General features: G+C 36.4%; 1 protein-coding gene across 1 annotated transcript; it reads left to right on the top strand.

The window, feature by feature from the left end:
* The first annotated feature begins 17,007 nt into the window (after nucleotides 1-17,007).
* On the top strand, nucleotides 17,008-17,934 carry LOC125870056 (protein pleiotropic regulatory locus 1-like). The gene has a single exon (XM_049550421.1). It carries the CDS (start codon nucleotides 17,008-17,010, stop codon nucleotides 17,932-17,934), a length of 927 nt encoding a protein of 308 aa, XP_049406378.1.
* The last annotated feature ends 323 nt before the right edge of the window (nucleotides 17,935-18,257 follow it).

Consider the following 18,257-nt stretch of genomic DNA (forward strand, 5'->3'; position numbering starts at 1 on the left):
AATGAATGAGTTGGCGAGAGAGTGTGGCCACACGCATGTAAAGGCAAGTAAAGAACATATTTAAATTTTAAAAATATAAAATAATAATTTTTTTAAAAAAAACGCCTTCATCTTTCCCTCACCTCACCTTCTTTAGTCATCCCCCACTCCTACCCCTATCCCCGTCCCAACCTTTCTTTTCAGCCCACCTGTCACCCTAATCCCCCTTTTCAGCCATCCCTCACCCCCCATATTTGCTCTTGATGCATAAACAATGGAATTCGGTAATCGGATGGGTATTGTTAATCTAGGAACAGTAGTTCGAAAAAGAGGATGGCTAAAACAGGGGAGTTTCGAGTGTTTAGCTTTGAGAGAGAAATAGTAGAAAGGAGAAGAGAATTCTTATTATGTAAATCAATGAATGTCACTATTACACTTCAGATCTTTATATGCTATTACAACACAATTTTCTACTATTTCATTAGGCGGGAGTTGTGTAACTAACTGGTTTAACAATATAACTAACTATTTAAATGATAGTTTTAACCAATTTGTCAGCTCAACAATCTGTTCATTAGTTTTGTATCAATACCCCTAGTTGAAGATCACACTTGACCTTAAGTGTGGAAAGAAGGAAATCAATATTGAAGCTCAGTAAGATACTCACAAGTAGCTTGAGAGATGTCAATATCAGTCCACTTCACAAGAACCTGACAAAAAGTTTTGTTTCCTCTCTTCACCAACCTCCTTTCAAGAATAAGCTCCGACAAAGGACAATAAGGACTTGAAAGGTGCAACACAGGAGGATGATTGAGAAGAATGTAGGGTGTATCCTAATATCAACAGGCATAAGCAACTTGTAGGCCACTGCACCAACCTTAGCTTCCACAAGATAGGGCCCAAAGTACCTCGCAGCTAATTTGTTGAAAGGTCTGGCACTTACAGATACCTACCTATAAGGCTGAAGCTTTAAGTATACCCACTCACCAACTTGGAAACTTCTTTAANTAATTTTTTTAAAAAAAACGCCTTCATCTTTCCCTCACCTCACCTTCTTTAGTCATCCCCCACTCCTACCCCTATCCCCGTCCCAACCTTTCTTTTCAGCCCACCTGTCACCCTAATCCCCCTTTTCAGCCATCCCTCACCCCCCATATTTGCTCTTGATGCATAAACAATGGAATTCGGTAATCGGATGGGTATTGTTAATCTAGGAACAGTAGTTCGAAAAAGAGGATGGCTAAAACAGGGGAGTTCCGAATGTTTAACTTTGAGAGAGAAATAGTAGAAAGGAGAAGAAAATTCTTATTATGTCAATCAATGAATGTCACTATTACACTTAAGATCTTTATATGCTATTACAACACAATTTTCTACTATTCCATTAGGCGGGAGTTGTGTAACTAACTGGTATAACAATATAACTAACTATCTAAATGATAGTTTTAACCAACTTGTCAACTCAGCAATCTGTTCATTAGTTTTGTATCAATACCCCTCGTTGAAGATCACACTTGACCTCAAGTGTGGAGAGAAGGAAATCGATATTGAAGCTCAGTAAGATACTCACAAGTAGCTTGAGAGACGTCAATATCAGTCCACTTCACAAGAACCTGACAAATAATTTTGTTTCCTCTCTTCACCAACCTCCTTTCAAGAATAAGCTCCGACAAAGGACAATAAGGACTTGAAAGGTGAAGCACAGGAAGATGATTGAGAAGAATGTAGGGTGTATCCTAACATCAACAATCATAAGCAACTTATAGGCCACTGCACCAACTTTAGCTTCCACAAGATAGGGCCTAAAGTACCTCGCAGCTAATTTGTTGAAAGGTCTGGCACTTACAGATACCTACCTAAAAGGCTGAAGCTTTAAGTATACCCACTCACCAACTTGGAAACTCCTTTAAGACCTATGTTTATCAGCCATGTCCTTCATCCTTTGTTGAGCTCTACCAATGTGAAATTTGAGCAACTGTAGAATAGCTTCCCTAGCAGCCAAGGACCTATCTACCATTTCATTAGCAGTTTCACCCACTATATAAGGCAAATGAATATGAGGTTTCTGACCATACAATACCTCATACGGAGTACATTTGATAGAAGTGTAGTAAGTGGTATTGTACCACCATTCTGCTAACGGTAAATATGAAGACCATTCTGTAGGCCTGTCTGAACAAAAACACCTCAAGTAAGTTTCCAAGGTTCTATTCAAGACCTCTATTTGACCATCTGTTTGAGGATGGTAAGCAGTAGACCTCTGCAGCTGAACCCCTTAAATTGTAAATAACTCCTGCTAGAAATCACTAAGAAAAATAGGATCTCTATCACTGGTAATTGTGGCAGGCATCCCATGAAGGTTAAAGACATTATCTATGAAGCATTTAGCAACTGATTGTGTAGTATATGGATGTTGTAAACTCAAGAAATGTCCAGACTTGCTCAACCTGTCGACCACTACTTGAATCATATATTTGCCTTGAGACTTAGGGAGCCCTTCAATAAAATCTAAGCAGATGTCAGTCCATATTCCTTCAGGAACTGGTAATGGTTGTAATAAGCCTGGATAAGCAGAGGCGTCATACTTATGCCTTTGGTAAATGTCACACATGCTAATGTAATCCCTGGTATCTGAAATGAGGGATTTCTAGTAAAATAATAATTGCAGCCTCTTGATTGTAGCATCCATTCCAGAATGACTTGCCTGGGTAGAATCATGCCATAACTTGATGATGTTTTTTCTTAACAAAGGATCATTACCTACTACTAATCTCCCTTTCCATCTCAACTGATCATTAGTCCAAGTAAAGGACTTACAAGGACGTTCTTGCAACTTAACAATCAACTCTTGCAGATTAGCATCAGCGGACCAGGTGCCTTTAATTTGTTAATAAAGTGAGTCATTAGGAGTTAACAAGGAAATGCCCAGTAATTCAGCATCAGGTTTTCTTGATAAAACATCAGCAACCTTATTTTCAACCCTTTTTTTGTATTCAATAGAGAAGTCAAATGCCATAAGCTTAAAGATCCCAACTACTTGAAAATCAGTATGAATTTTCTACTCTAGCAAGTACTTTAATGCCTTCTGATCAGTTTTGACAATAATTGGTCTACCTAGTAGGTAGTGAGACCATTTAGTCACTGCAAAAATGAGAGCTAGCAGTTCTCAATCATAAACAGACATAGCTTGATGTTTTGGGGCTAATGATTTACTGATGTAGGCAATTGGATGTCCTTGTTGCATCAATACAACTCCAATTCCTTTTCCACTAGCATTAGTTTCCACCAAGAAGGGCTTACAGTAGTCAGGCATAGCCAAAACAAGTGTAGAGATCAATGCTTGTTTCAGCTGTTCAAAAGCCAAAGTTGCCTCTTCCTTCCATAAAAATGCATTAGTTTCCACCAAGAAGGGCTTACAGTAGTCAGGCATAGCCAAAACAGTGCAGAGATCAATGTTTGTTTCAGTTGTTCAAAAGCCAAAGTTGCCTTTACTGATGTAGGCAATTGGATGTCCCTATTGCATTAATACAACTCCAATTCCTTTTCCACTAGCATCAGTTTCCACCAAGAAGGGCTTAAAGTAGTCAGGCATAGCCAAAACATGTGCATAGATCAATGCTTGTTTCAGCTGTTCAAAAGTCAAAGTTGTCTCTTTCTTCCATAAACATGCATCTTTTTTCAACAATTCATGTAGAGATTTACTGACAGAACTAAATCATTTGATAAACCTTCTATAATACCTAGCCAACCCCAAAAATCCTCTAAATTGCTTAAGATTAGTAGGGATGGGACATTGTTGAACAACCTCAATTTTCCTAGGGTTAGTAGATACCCATTCAACAATGATAAAATGTCCCAAATACTCCACTCTGTGGACACCAAAAGCACACTTTGATTGCTTAGCACACAACTGGAATTGCTTCATTAGATCAAACACAGACCTGATATGAACAATATGATCTCTCATACTTTTACTGTAAATCAATATGTTATAAAAAAAAAAACCAAGACTGATTTCCTCAATAATGGTTTGAAAACAACATTCATAAGGCTTTGGAAAGGGGAGGGTGCATTAGTTAAGCCAAACGACATAACTAAAAACTCATAGTGACCCTCATGAGTTTTAAAAGTTGTTTTATGTGTGTCTCCACTAGCCATTCTCAACTGGTGATACACTGCCCTGAGGTCTATTTTGGAGAATACTACAGCTCCACCCAACTCATCCAGAAGATCTTTAATTATGGGTATAGGAAACTTGTCCTTAATAGTCAATTGATTTAATGCTCTATAATCCACACAAAGCCTCCAACTCCCATCTTTCTTTCCCACCAAGACTACATGAGATGCATACGGACTGGTACTTTGTTGAACGATTCCTTGATCTAACATCTCTTGAACCAATTTTTCAATAATGTCCTTCTTAACACCTGGATACCTATAAGGTCTCTTGTTTACAGGGTTGGTATACTCCAAGAGGGGTATCCTATGATCAAATGGTCCTCTATGTGGAGGTAATGTAGTAGGAATTGCAAATATGCTAGCAAACTGATCATATAAGACATACATCTCTAGTGATACAACCATGCCTTGATCAACCTGAATATTGTGGCAACTGAGTACTTTACTACCCTCTTGTAGCAATGACATCATGAAGAACTGAGCGTCTTCATCATCTATCTTGTTCAAGGTCCTTGCCTTAGTTGCCTTAAACTGACTACTAGCACCTCTTAGCACATGTTTTTTTGCCCTGATACATAAACTCAATGGTCCTATTGCTGAAGTCAAATAAAATTCTGCCCAAGGTGTTCAACCACTGAACCCCCAATATAATATCAACATTTCCCAGAGGTAAAAGCAAGAAATCTGAAGCAAACGTTATTCCCTGTAAGAGCCACTGAAGATTTTTATATATAGAGGCAGTTTGCACTTTTCTTCCATTCGCTACACTAATTGACTGCTCCAAGATAGGATTAGGCTTACAACCTACTTTTGGCCACTTCTTGGTCAATGAAGTTATGGGTGCTTCCTGTAACAATCAGTACTTGTAAGGGCCTTTTTTCATGATAACCAGTTACCCTTATCGTCTGATAGCCAGTAACTCCTGTAAATGCTTGAAAGGATATGGTCATGAATTCCTTTGTCTCCTCCCTGACCTCTTGCTCTAACTCCACTAATTTAGATTCTTCCTCATCTTCAATTACATCCACTAGAAAGATTTGTTTCTTGGCTTTACAGATGTGGCCAACCATGTAACTTTCATCACAAGAAAAACATAACCCTTTAGCCCTTTTTTCATCCATTTATGCTACAGTTAACCCCCTTTCAGGGTTATTTCCATTGAAATTGTTAACTATACTCCCATTTGATTCAAAAGGCTTCCTGAATATGGGGTTTGATATGAAAGACATTTGAAAAATTTGAGGTTTAAAAGTGGTTGGAGTAGATAGAATGGAATGTTGGGGTTTGTTATTAGTCTTCAAACCCCAAGACTGAGCATGAGCTTCAAAGACACCTTCCTGCAATCTAGCAATTTTATAGGCTTGCATCAACGTCCTTGGATTCTGAATTCTTATAGATTTGTTTAATTGTGGCTTCAACCCCCCTGAAAATCAACTGACAGATTCACCCAGTCAGTAGTCTATCAAATTCAGCCTGGTATTCCTTAACAGTGCTAGTTTGTTGCAGATTCTTGAGCTCCTCCATTGGTTCTTCAAACCCTTCCCCAAACCTCTCACTCAAGGCTAGCACATATTCTGTCCATGTAGGGTCCAGAACCGGATTCCTAGACTTTACATAGGACCTATGCCAAGCAATGACTTCCCCTTCTAAATGGATGGAAGTTACCCTTACCCTTTGATAAAAATGAACTTCATCCATAACAAAGAATTGGTCTACTTTATACAACCAAGTTCGCAAATCAAATCCAGAAAATTTAGGAAATTCCAATCATGAATATCGAGTTTAGAAATTACTAGTATGAGGAACTCCATTAGGCATTTCTCTGGGTCGATTCTCATGTGGGCATTCTATCGAACACGTTCTAGCATTTGAAGATTCTACTTTATCAGGTTCTTGTTCTCTTCCTCGAGTACTCATGTATCCAATCACCTCTTTGATTTCAAACAACTCTTTATCTGTTTGCGTATTATGATCGTTAATACTAGTCATACCTTCTATCACTTTCTACAATTGATCTTGAATTTGCAGAAGTCTAGCATCCATATCTTCCATGGGTCTTTCTTGATTCTTGCTTCTGGTCATAGCCGTGTTAAGAATAGCCTTGCTCTGATACCAATTGATGCACAGACAATGGAATTCGGTAATTGGATGGGTATTGGTAATCTAGGAACAATAGTTCGAAGAAGATGATGGCTAAAACAGGGGAGTTCTGAGTGTTTATCTTTGACAGAGAAATAGTAGAACGGAGAAGAGAATTCTTATTATGTCAATCAATAATAATAAAGAAGGTGAGAGAAATAAGAATTTACTTTAAAGAATTATTTTACCTTTTATTTAATTTTTTGATTAATAATTTATAAAAATAGTTCATAAAGATAATTATGACGTGTTATTAATTTATGTGACATGGATTTGACATGTCATCTATTTAAGGGAGAGTGGGCTACACACATGATAGAAGGGGTTTAAAAATCATCTTTTGATCGAGTTTAAGGGTTTAGTTGATAAAGAGTTAAGTAGAAGGATCCATAATACAAACACATACAAGTACAATGGTCCATTAGATTATTTCGCCTTAAGGTAATGATCAAGTTATATTTTAATAAGCTTACAAAAACTATAAAACAAAGTGAAAAGGTTGCTTTGTAGATGAATTTAGGTATATTAGTTTGTCGATCCATGTTGGATTTTCAAAAAATAATGCATGTTTGAAAGATCTGAATTCTAACACGATTGAATTGTTTGTTTGTTGAAGGATTCGAGCAACATAGATTGAAAAAAGAATAGAGGAAGAATTTGAAAAGTTAAAAAGATCAACTATCTTTTGTTTTATGTCATGTTTCACTTTATTGAAAAACTACTGAACCAAATCTAGCTCATTAAATATACTCCATCTCTCCCAATATGATGAAAAAGACTGCGCCTTTGTTCAATTTCCACAATTCTTCTATGATGGATTGCAAAAAGATCTTTATAAAAATGTTATATTCTATGTGTTTTAATGATCCTCACAAATACAAGGACCCGGTCCCTAGCAGAGTGCTCTCATCCAGATTCAAATGGGGTAGGGTACAACTGTAAAGTTGTCATGTCAGGTGGTAGGTGAAAAGTGCAGTGTACTGCACTAATAGGAAGAGCGGATGAGACTGTCTATTTTAGTGGCTCACNTAACTCAAAGGGCTTTCCATGGATATATTATGGCCACCCAAATAATTTGTGTGCTAGGAGATATGACCCTCCAAAGTAGACCCTCGAAAAAGGCTTCACTTGGAAATTTCGAATTTTGATACGGTTGCTCTAAAATTTGGGTTAGACCCATTTCCCACTCAATTTGACCCCCTAAACAAGAATATGAAGTCGGATTTTCGAAAAACGAAACGGATCTTTTAGTATACCGCTAAACAAGTTTCCGGTAACTTCCGAAGCACATTTTTAAGAACTTTTTGGGTCAAATTCAAATATAATCATTTCATTAAGTTCTCGACTCCAAACTCACATGTGAGGCTCTAGTTTCACTCTATCATTTTCCGAGTCGTTACATCTATCTTGTTCAAGGTCCTTGCCTTAGTTGCCTTAAATTGACTACTAATACCTCTTAGCATATGTTTTTTTGCCCTGATACATAAACTCAATGGTCCTATTGCTGAAGTCAAATAAAATTCTGCCCAAGGTGTTCAACCACTGAACCCCCAATACAATATCAATATTTCCCAGAGGTAAAAGCAAGAAATCTGAAAAAAAACGTTGTTCCCTGTAAAAGCCACTGAAGATTTTTACATATAGAGGCAGTCTGCACTTTTCTTCCATCTGCTACACTAATTGACTGCTCCAAGAATGGATTAGGCTTATAACCTAACTTTTTGGCCACTTTTTGGTCAATGAAGTTATGGGTACTTCCTGTAACAATCAGTACTTGTAAGGGCCTTTTTTCATGATAACCAGTTACCCTTATCGTCTGATAGCCAGTAACTCCTGTAAATGATTGCAAGGATATGGTCATGAATTCATTTGTCTCCTCCCTGACCTCTTGCTCTAACTCTACCAATTCAGATTTTGCCTCATCTTCAATTACATCCACCAGAAAGATTTGTTTCTTTGCTTTACAGATGTGGCCAACCATGTACTTTTCATCACAAGAAAAACATAACCCTTTAGCCCTTTTTTCATCCATTTATGCTACTATTAACCCCCTTCCAGGGTTGTTTCCATTGAAATTGTTAACTATACTCCCATTTGATTCAAAAAGCTTCCTGAATATGGGGTTTGATATGAAAGACATTTGAAAAATTTGAGGTTTAAAAGTGGTTGGAGTAGATAGAATGGAATGTTGGGGTTTGTTATTAGTCTTCAAACGCCAAGACTGAGCATGAGCTTCAAAGACACCTTTCTGCAATCTAGCAATTTTATAGGCTTGCATCAACGTTCTTGGATTCTGAATTCTTACAGATTTGTTTAACTGTGGCTTCAACCCTTCTAAAAAACAACTGACAGATTCACCCAGTCAGTAGTCTATCAAATTTAGCCTGGTATTCCTTAACAATGCTAGTTTACTGCAGATTCTTGAGCTCCTCCATTGGGTCTTCAAACCCTTCCCCAAACCTCTCACTCAAGGCTAGCTCATATTCAGTCCATGTAGGTTCCAGAACCGGATTCCTAGACCTTACATAGGACCTATGCCAAGCAATGACTTCCCCTTATAAATGGATGGAAGTTACCCTTACCCTTTGATCAAAAGGAACTTCATCCATAACAAAGAATTGGTCTACTTTATACAACCAAGTTCGCAAATCAAATCCAAAAAAATTAGGAAATTCCAATCATGAATATCGAGTTTAGAAATTACGAGTAGGAGGAACTCCATTATGCATTTCTCTGGGTCGATTCTCATGTGGGCATTCTATTGAACACGTTCTAGCATTTGAAGATTCTACTTTATCATGTTCTTGTTCTCTTCCTCGAGTACTCATGTATCCAATCACCTCTTTGATTTTAAACAACTCTTTATCTGTTTGCGTATGATGATCGTTACTACTAGTCATACCTTCTATCACTATCTGCAATTGATCCTGAATTTGCAGAAGTCTAGCATCCATATCTTCCGTGGGTCTTTCTTGATTCTTGCTTCTGGCCATAGCCGTGTTAAGAATAGCCTTGCTCTGATACCAATTGATGCACATACAATGGAATTCAGTAATTGGATGGGTATTGTTAATCTAGGAACAATAGTTCGAAAAAGATGATGGCTAAAACAGGGGAGTTCTGAGTGTTTATCTTTGACAGAGAAATAGTAGAAAGGAGAAGAGAATTCTTGTTATGTCAATCAATGAATGGTGCTATTACACTTGAGATCTTTATATGCTATTACAACACAATTCTATACTATTCCATTAGGCGGGAGTTGTGTAACTAACTGGTTTAACAATATAACTAACTATCTGAATGATAGTTTTAACCAACTTGTCAGCTCAGCAATCTGTTCATTGGTCTTATATCAGCCCTAACCCCCTTTTTCAGCCATCCCTAACCCCCTCTTTCAGGCTTCAACTATCCCCTCTCCATTTTTGCCTCAATTCCCCTTTTTAGTCACCCCCACCCCATTAGTAGATCCGGTTTTTTATTTATTTTTTCATTTTATAAATTTCCATTTTAGTTTCACCAGATACCATCATTAAAGAGTAAAATTTTGAGATACAAAAGGCTTACAAGTTACAAAGGAAGAAAAAGAAAAGGAAACAAAGGAAGATTAATTTAGATCTAATTTAAGATTCAAGATTTTCTTTTCAAGACTTTCATTTTCAATGTCCCTCTTTTTTTGTATGAAGACAAGTTTAAATAGAAGAAACCCCTTTTTTTTTTTTTATGAAGACAAGTTTAAATGGAAGAAAAAGATACAATGAGGGTGTAAGTGGTGGTGGTGGTGGTTTTTGGTCGGAAGAGGTGGACGGAAGTTGGAGGAAGGTGAGAGAAAAAAGAATTTACTTTAAAGAATTATTTTACCTTTTATTTAATAGTTTGATTAATAATTTATAAAAATAGTTAATAAAGATAATTATGACGTGTTATTAATTTATGTGACATGGATTTGACATGTCATCTATTTAAGGGAGAGTGGGCTACACACATGATAAAAGGGGTTTAAAAATCATTTTTTGATCGAGTTTAAGGGTTTAGTTGATAAAAAGTTAAGTAGAAGGATCCACAATACAAACGCATACAAGTACAATGGTCCATTAGATTATTTCGCCTTAAGGTAATGATCAAGTTATATTTTAATAAGTTTACAAAAACTATAAAACAAAGTGAAAAGGTTGCTTTCTAGATGAATTTAGGTATATTAGTTTGTTGTATCCATGTTGGATTTTCAAAAAATAATGCATGTTTGAAAGATCTGAATTCTAACACGATTGAATTGTTTGTTTGTTGAAGGATTCGAGCAACATAGATTGAAAAAAGAATAGAGGAAGAATTTGAAAAGTTAAAAAGATCAACTATCTTTTGTTTTATGTCATGTTTCACTTTATTGAAAAACTACTGAACCAAATCTAGCTCATTAAATATACTCCATCTCTCCCAATATGATGAAAAAGACTGCGCCTTTGTTCAATTTCCACAATTCTTCTATGATGGATTGCAAAAAGATCTTTATAAAAATGTTATATTCTATGTGTTTTAATGATCCTCACAAATACAAGGACCCGGTCCCTAGCAGAGTGCTCTCATCCAGATTCAAATGGGGTAGGGTACAACTGTAAAGTTGTCATGTCAGGTGGTAGGTGAAAAGTGCAGTGTACTGCACTAATAGGAAGAGCGGATGAGACTGTCTATTTTAGTGGCTCACAATTGCAGGGACCCGATCCCTGGCAGAGTTCTCTCGTCCAATTTACAATGGTGTACAACTGTATAGTTGTCCTGTCAGAGGTTAGTGAGGCGTCAACGTACTACACTAATCAGAATGGACGAGGTTGTTTGTCCAATAGTCAATAACTCTTTATGGTTGATTTAATCAACATGACAAACTACAAAATAAATCATTCATTCAAAAGGAGAGAGAGTCAGCAAGTCTTCTCAAGAACTCACTAAGAAAAGTTTGCAAGGGACCTGGTCCCTACAAGACTGTGTATGTAAAAAGGACGACAAGATAGTTGTCAGAAAAGCTGTCACCTCTGATGTGGTAGGTGCACGTCCTTCCAGAGAAGCAAGCTCTCAGCCAATGTGAGGTATCAAGCAGTTTGTCTTCATTTGATATAATCTCTTAACACAAAACACAAATTCAAGATTTGGCAAACAAAAACTTGTATTTTCTCTAAAAATTCATAAGTTTGAAAAGAGAAGGTCATCTTCAAGGAATAACGCTACTCAACTCAACAACGGGACCTGATAGAGTGAAGAAGAGTCTTTGTTGTATTTTGAATTTTGTGTCTTATGTGCTTACATTGTAAATCTGCTCCTAAGTTATAAAAGATAGTAGATCATTTGCTCGTCTAAATATTTAGTTTGAGTCGTATTAACTAGAGTTAATTAGTCGAATCTTCTAAGTTTTGGTCAAGCCTTTTACACCATTGTTTTGGTGTTCTATTGGGTAAAGTTGCCTAGGAGTGTCAACTAGAGTTAGTTGATGTGTGGTGCAGCAGAGTTGCTGCTCGTTTAAGCTCTTTTCTTAGAGATCGGAGTTGGTGGCTAGAGTTAGCCTTGGGGTTTCTTAAAGTCTAGATCAACTAGAGTTAGTTGGTTTAGTGGGCAATAAGATTATTGTTTTGGCTTGTTTAAGTAATATGAGTATTACTAAGTGTGATATTAGGGTGTTAATATCACCGTTGTGGTTGCAAACTGTGTTTCGCTTTTGCTTGAGAAGATTAGTGAAAACAGTTTGAAAATCCTATGTGACAGGTCGTGGTTTTACTCCCTTGAGCAAGGAGGTTTCCACGTAAAACTCTTGTGCCTGTTTTACATTGTGTTATTTATTTTCTGCACTTTAATTCTGTCGAGGGACCTAGTCCTGTGATCACTGGTGGACGCGTACATTCCAACAGAAATCAGTTAAAAATATTATACGCTGTAAATTAAAATAATAATAGAAATTAACTATTTATTTATTAAAAATTAGATTCCAAGACTAAACTTTCATAGATCATTATATGTTCTCTTCATAATTCATTTTTTTCTTAAAAGATAGTTTATCTTCTGATTATTATAGTACATTTGGGAAGATGAATTAGTGGTATTCAAGGGCAAATTTATCAAGGATCGCAATGTTTCTATTGACGAAAAGTTATGCAGTAAAACCTCAATAAATTAATATAGGTGACACCATGAAATTTTATTATTTTATAGAGATATTATTTAATCGCTAAATTAATATTTATTAATTTAAAGAATGGTTTGAGATTTAATGAAGGTTAATTTTGATTATATCAACATTATTGTATTTTATTAATTTATGTATCATATTTATTGATTTCACATAAAAAAAATATTATACATAAAGTACAACGAATACATCAAAATCATTGTATCTTACTAATTTACGTATCATATATATTGATTTCACATAAATATTAAATAATTGTCCATCCCATAATATTAAATATTGAAGCCATTTTTGGATATGATTTAAAGAAATTTCATATGTTGCTTATATAGTTTTTTTTTCTCATCATCATACATTGAATGCTAATTTTAATAAAAATACAATGAATAATAATTGATTTTTAAGAAATAATGAACATTATGTATTATTTTTGTAACATTCCGACTTTCCAAAACGTCTAAAATTACTCGTATCTCCATGGAAAGACAAGGAGGGTGGGTAATAAATTAAGAATTATGTGGTATGTCCTATTTTAAGTGTTCAAGTGTTGCATCTCAAGTTTTGAAGTTAGGTAAAAGGCAAAATAAAAGTTGGCGGAAGTTATCGTAAGTTCCTTCTTAAAGATTTCTCTTAAATTTGGGTCAAATGTGTTGGAGGTTTTCTTCCAATCTATAAAGATTTATGGGGCCCACAAACTATCGAATCGAAGGTCTACGAGTCTAGTTTCTAACGCATCAAACCATTTGTTCATACGACTTCAGAATAGAGAGATATTTACGTTTTCGTAGGACTGCGTAAGCAGGCACGTGAGGTGGGGCCCTAGGTCGGTGGAAAGTTACATATATCTTCTTCTTCGAACTTTTTCTTCATTTTTAAGCTAATAACCAGAGAAATGAGAGAAACCCATTTCTAGCATCAAGTGAAGTATAAATTTTCTCGACTTAAGTCCTTGACGAAAGTTGTTCTACGCGTTGGGCTCATCATCGTGGTATAATTTGTTTAATTGATTTCGTAGCATATCACACTTTAGTGTTGGGACAACAAGGGTTTGAATATATTTGAAGGTTTTGAGGCGTATTACAAACCTAAGATCGAGGTAAGACCCTTCTTTCATCGAATCTAGCTTTTATAAGCAGCAAATAGCAATTTGCGACGGAAATACATATCTTTTATCGTATTGTCATGGTATCTTTTATTTTGTGTGTTAATTATGGTCCTACCTTGTTGTAGTATCAAGGGAGTTATGAGTAAAAGTCGTTAGGCCACGTGAATTTAGCAAAAAAAAGGTATGTTAAGGCTATTCCCTACTTACGGCATGTTCCTTAATATACTTGATATACTTGTAGCAGTTATTGTTGATTATTGGCTGCTCGAGTTGATATAATCCTCCCTTGTCGGAATTCTTATTCAGTTTGTAGCGTCCTTATGTTGGACACGACTTAGAAGCTATTTGTACAGGTTGCTTATAACTAGATTGCTCGCTTTTAACGATTTGATTGTTATTATTGCCCCTTGGGGCAATTGTGGTTAGCTGCAGGAATGTGATTTATGCCTAGAAGGGCTATGTTCTGCTTATGGGGCTAAATGGATAACTAAAAGGGCTATATGTTGCCTACGGGGCTATATTGATGCCTAGAAGGGCTATGAGTTGCCTATAGGGCTATATTGATGCCTAAGAAGGCTATGGGCTTCCTACATGGCTATGTTGTTGCCTAAGAGGGCTATGGGTTGTCTATAAGCTATGTTGATACCTAAGAGAACTATGTGCTGCTATGGGGCTATATTAATGCCTAAGAGGGCTATGTGATTGCCTACAGGGCTAGGGGACTATCGATAGGGGTATATAGACTGATTGACACTTTCCGGGCTTATGGGGGCCTGAGTAGGTGGTCTTGTGTGCTGTTTGTACCTGCCGAGCTTATGGGGGCTCTGTTAGGTTGTTGTTTTATTATTTTTGATAAATTTAGATTTAGGAGCAGGTCAGTACACTTATTTTATCCTTGATTTATTTATCGGATTATTCCAGTATATTAGGATACTTGATCATAGCCTATTGTCTTTCATACTTGATCATAGCCTATTGTCTTTCATACTCTGTACATTATTTTGTACTGATGCCCCATTGCCTGGGGGCGCTGCATTCATGCATGCAGGTCCTGACAGATGACTAAGTAGACCTCCTCAACAGCAGGATTGACTTCTAACCAGTTGGCTAGCCTCTTTCCTCCGAAGCTGCCAGTGTTTGGAGGTTTGTTAGATTTTGTTGTACATAGTTTTATGGGTAGGTTAGGGCCCTGTCCCGCCAATCGTTAATACTTTTAAAGGCTTGTAGACTAGTGTGTGGGGTTTATAACTACGTTATGGCCATGCTGGCCTAGTTTGTTGGTTTGCTGAAGCTTGTTAGTTGTGTGATGCATTGTCTTGTTATATACATGCTTTCAGTTTTGGTATAGAGATCATGGTGGCCTTGACGGCCCAATCAGGACTTTTGTGCTAGTTGACAATTTTTTTATATGAACTCTTGGGAGTAGCTGTTTCTTTTGTAGATCTGTTGACAGGGGCCTTGCCGGCCGATAGCTTAGTTTTAAGCCGAGATATACTTGTTTGTTTTCTAATTGCATGTGACTGCCATGCGCTAGTAGCAAATGGTTCATCAGGGTCGGCTCGGGCCTGAGTTTTGGCATTAGGAGCAAGTTGCGCCCCTTGAGTTTGGGGCGTGACAACTTTACAATGAATGATTGAATTCTTGAATTTCTTTACAATGAATAGAGATAATTGTCCAACCCATAATAGAAATATTGAAGGACTACAAATTGTTGAATTGTTTTTCTTGCCACCCAACATGATATCCAAAATTCAACCTTGTGATACTGGGATAATAAGAGCTTTCAAGATGTATTATCATAACAGATTTTATCGTAAGATATTAGAAGGCTATGAAGTGGGACAAACTGATCCAACAAAGATTAATGTTTTGGATGCTATAAATTTTGCAATCCCTGCTTGGACAACAAATGTTCAGCAAGAGACAATAGCAAATTATTTTCGACACTGTAACATTAGTCTGGGGATGTAATCTTAGAGAATTTGAATGAATCCACTTGTGAAAACATCATTCATGAACTTGAGGTAATGATTGATGATCTCGGTTACCGCAATAAAATGGATGTCAATAACATGTTGGATTATCCGAGTGAAAGTGATACATGTTCAGAGGTCCAGACCTTAGAAGAAATTGTGGATATCATCGAAAAAACAATGTTGATGATGAAGTTGAAGATGATACTATATCTTTGGAACCAGTTACGCGTAAGGAAACACGTATCGCATCTAGAACTATTCACAATTTTATGGTGCAGTTAGAAAAGACAACACCGGAGCTCTTGGATGCTATAAGAAAAGTTAGAGATGAGCTTCAACTAGATTTAAATTTTAAGAAAAAATAGAACACAATAGAATCATATTTCACTAATTTGTCTTAGATATATTTGTACTTTAAAGAATTATTAATTTATGATATTAATGAGACCATATATCTTTATAGGGGTCTTCTGAAAATATATTATCTTATTATCTTATTATCTTATTGAACTTGATGATTTTTTTTTATTGGCCCAAGTCGAAATTGGAGGAAAATAATATTTTAGAGAAATTATTAATTTATAGAGGTTTTACTTGTATATGGCTTGTCATCACATGACAAAATCGTATGGAAACTAACCTTTTTCCAACATTTTTTTTCAAATAACTTTCATCATTTTCTATTATATATTGCCTCCCCGTATTTTTGTGAGATTACTTGTTTTCTTGGGTTTTTTTGGGTTCCTTCTCTTTAACTTGCAATATCTGGCTCTTATTAATCTCTTGGATTAGGTTTTAGTTGATTGATTTTCTCCTTGCCTTGTCGCAGAAGGAAGAAGTGCATCTTGTACTTGCATAGAAAAATTGGAAAACATTGAGGAATTGTCTATCATCACTCAAGCTAGGGATGGCAATAGGACGGGGCAAGGCGGATTTATATATATGCGGGTGCGGAGCGGGTCAATATTAAAATAATTTAGTTTTGTGCGGGTCCAGGGGCAAGAATTTCGTTTTTTTGTGTCATATTGTTAGCCTACAACTGAAGGCGGCTTGTTACAACGATTAACATATTATAAATAGTGTTAAATTTTTCATCAAGTTGATTATAAGAATAATAAATATATTTCAATTGACTTGACTTAGTCTCACGTACATAGTTGGTTGAATAAAGATAGCACAATCCTTTCAGTTTGTTAGTAATTGAGTGATAGTAGGAATTAGTGCTATCAAACTCTATTAAAAGGAGTTTAATTGCTGTAATTGTATAGAAGTAAATTTGAGCCTATTGAATAAATTCCTAGTCCTATTTTTAAGTTTTCTGTTTCTCCAATCACCCGCTCCATATATTGCCATTGCTACCTCAAGCCTTCCATGTAGTTATAAATTTATAAATCCTACCTCATTTAGGATTTGACAATTATAACTATGAAATCAAAACGTTTTGGACAAAAACAAGCATGATGGAGAGAAGGTGGAAAAATTACAGGGTTATTAGCGGTCATTCGGGGTGGGTACGATCAGTTGCGGTAGATGCTACTAATACTTGGTTCTGTACAGGTTCCGCGGATTGTAGTATCAAGATATGGGATTTAGCAAGTGGTAGGCTAAAGGTAACGTTGACAGGTCATGTTGAGCAAATAAGAGGTGTTGTTGCTAACAACAACAGCAACATGATCTTCTCTGCTGGAGATGATAGACAAGTGCAATGTTGGGACGTTGAACAAAATAAGGTGATTCATTCCTTTCATGGCCATCTGAGTGGCGTTTACTGCTTGTCTCTTCATCCCACAATGGACCACCTTCTGTTCACGGGATCTAGGGATTGTGCATGCAGAGTTTGGGATATCCGCACTAAAACTCACATTCATCTTCTTTCCGGACATGAAAACACTGTTTCCTCTGTTTTTACTCTTCCTCAACAGCTACTTGTGGTGACAGCTTCTCACGACTCAACCATAAAGTTGTGGGATATAAGATATGGTAAGACAATGGAAACACTCACTCATCACAACAGATCTGTACGTGCTATGGTTCAAAATTATTATTATTCCTCTTTTGCTTCTGCATCAACCGATGGCAACATAAAAAAATTCAACCTTCCCAACCCACAATTTTTACACAATATGCAACACACCACGACTATAATCAATGCAATGGCCGTCAATCATGAAGGTGTTATGGCTACCGGAGGTGACAATGGAAGCTTGTGGTTTTGGGATTGGACAAGCGGTCACAATTTTCAGCAAGCTCAAACAATGGGATCGTCTCAGTCTGAGGCTATATATGCTCTCACATATGACGTTACTGGTACAACACTTATTACTTGTGACTCTAACAAGACCATAAAGATGTGGAAACAAGATGAAATCGCTACAACAGAAACATGATTTTTTTTTTTCTTTTTAGTTGATCTTCAATTTTTATTCCAACTTTAATTTCTGTGTTGCAAAATTATTTTTTGTTCCTGCAATTTACTTTCCTTTATTGTTTAATTGTTCTAGGCTATTTGCCCGCCTTTTCTTTTCTAATACGTGAAGAAGCTTTATGTAATTAATCAGCATGGCCTCTTTACTTTTTACGGTAGACACGACTCTTCCAAATGGAAGACCTGTTCAATTCGAGTTGGAACTCTAAAAAATGTGTTCAATTTCAATTAAAATTCTTCGAAGCCTAGTTCACATATATAATTACGTGTTCAATTCGAATTGGG

This window comes from Solanum stenotomum, chromosome 7 (assembly GCF_019186545.1).
Source record: "Solanum stenotomum isolate F172 chromosome 7, ASM1918654v1, whole genome shotgun sequence".
Classification (NCBI taxonomy): Eukaryota; Viridiplantae; Streptophyta; class Magnoliopsida; order Solanales; family Solanaceae; genus Solanum; species Solanum stenotomum.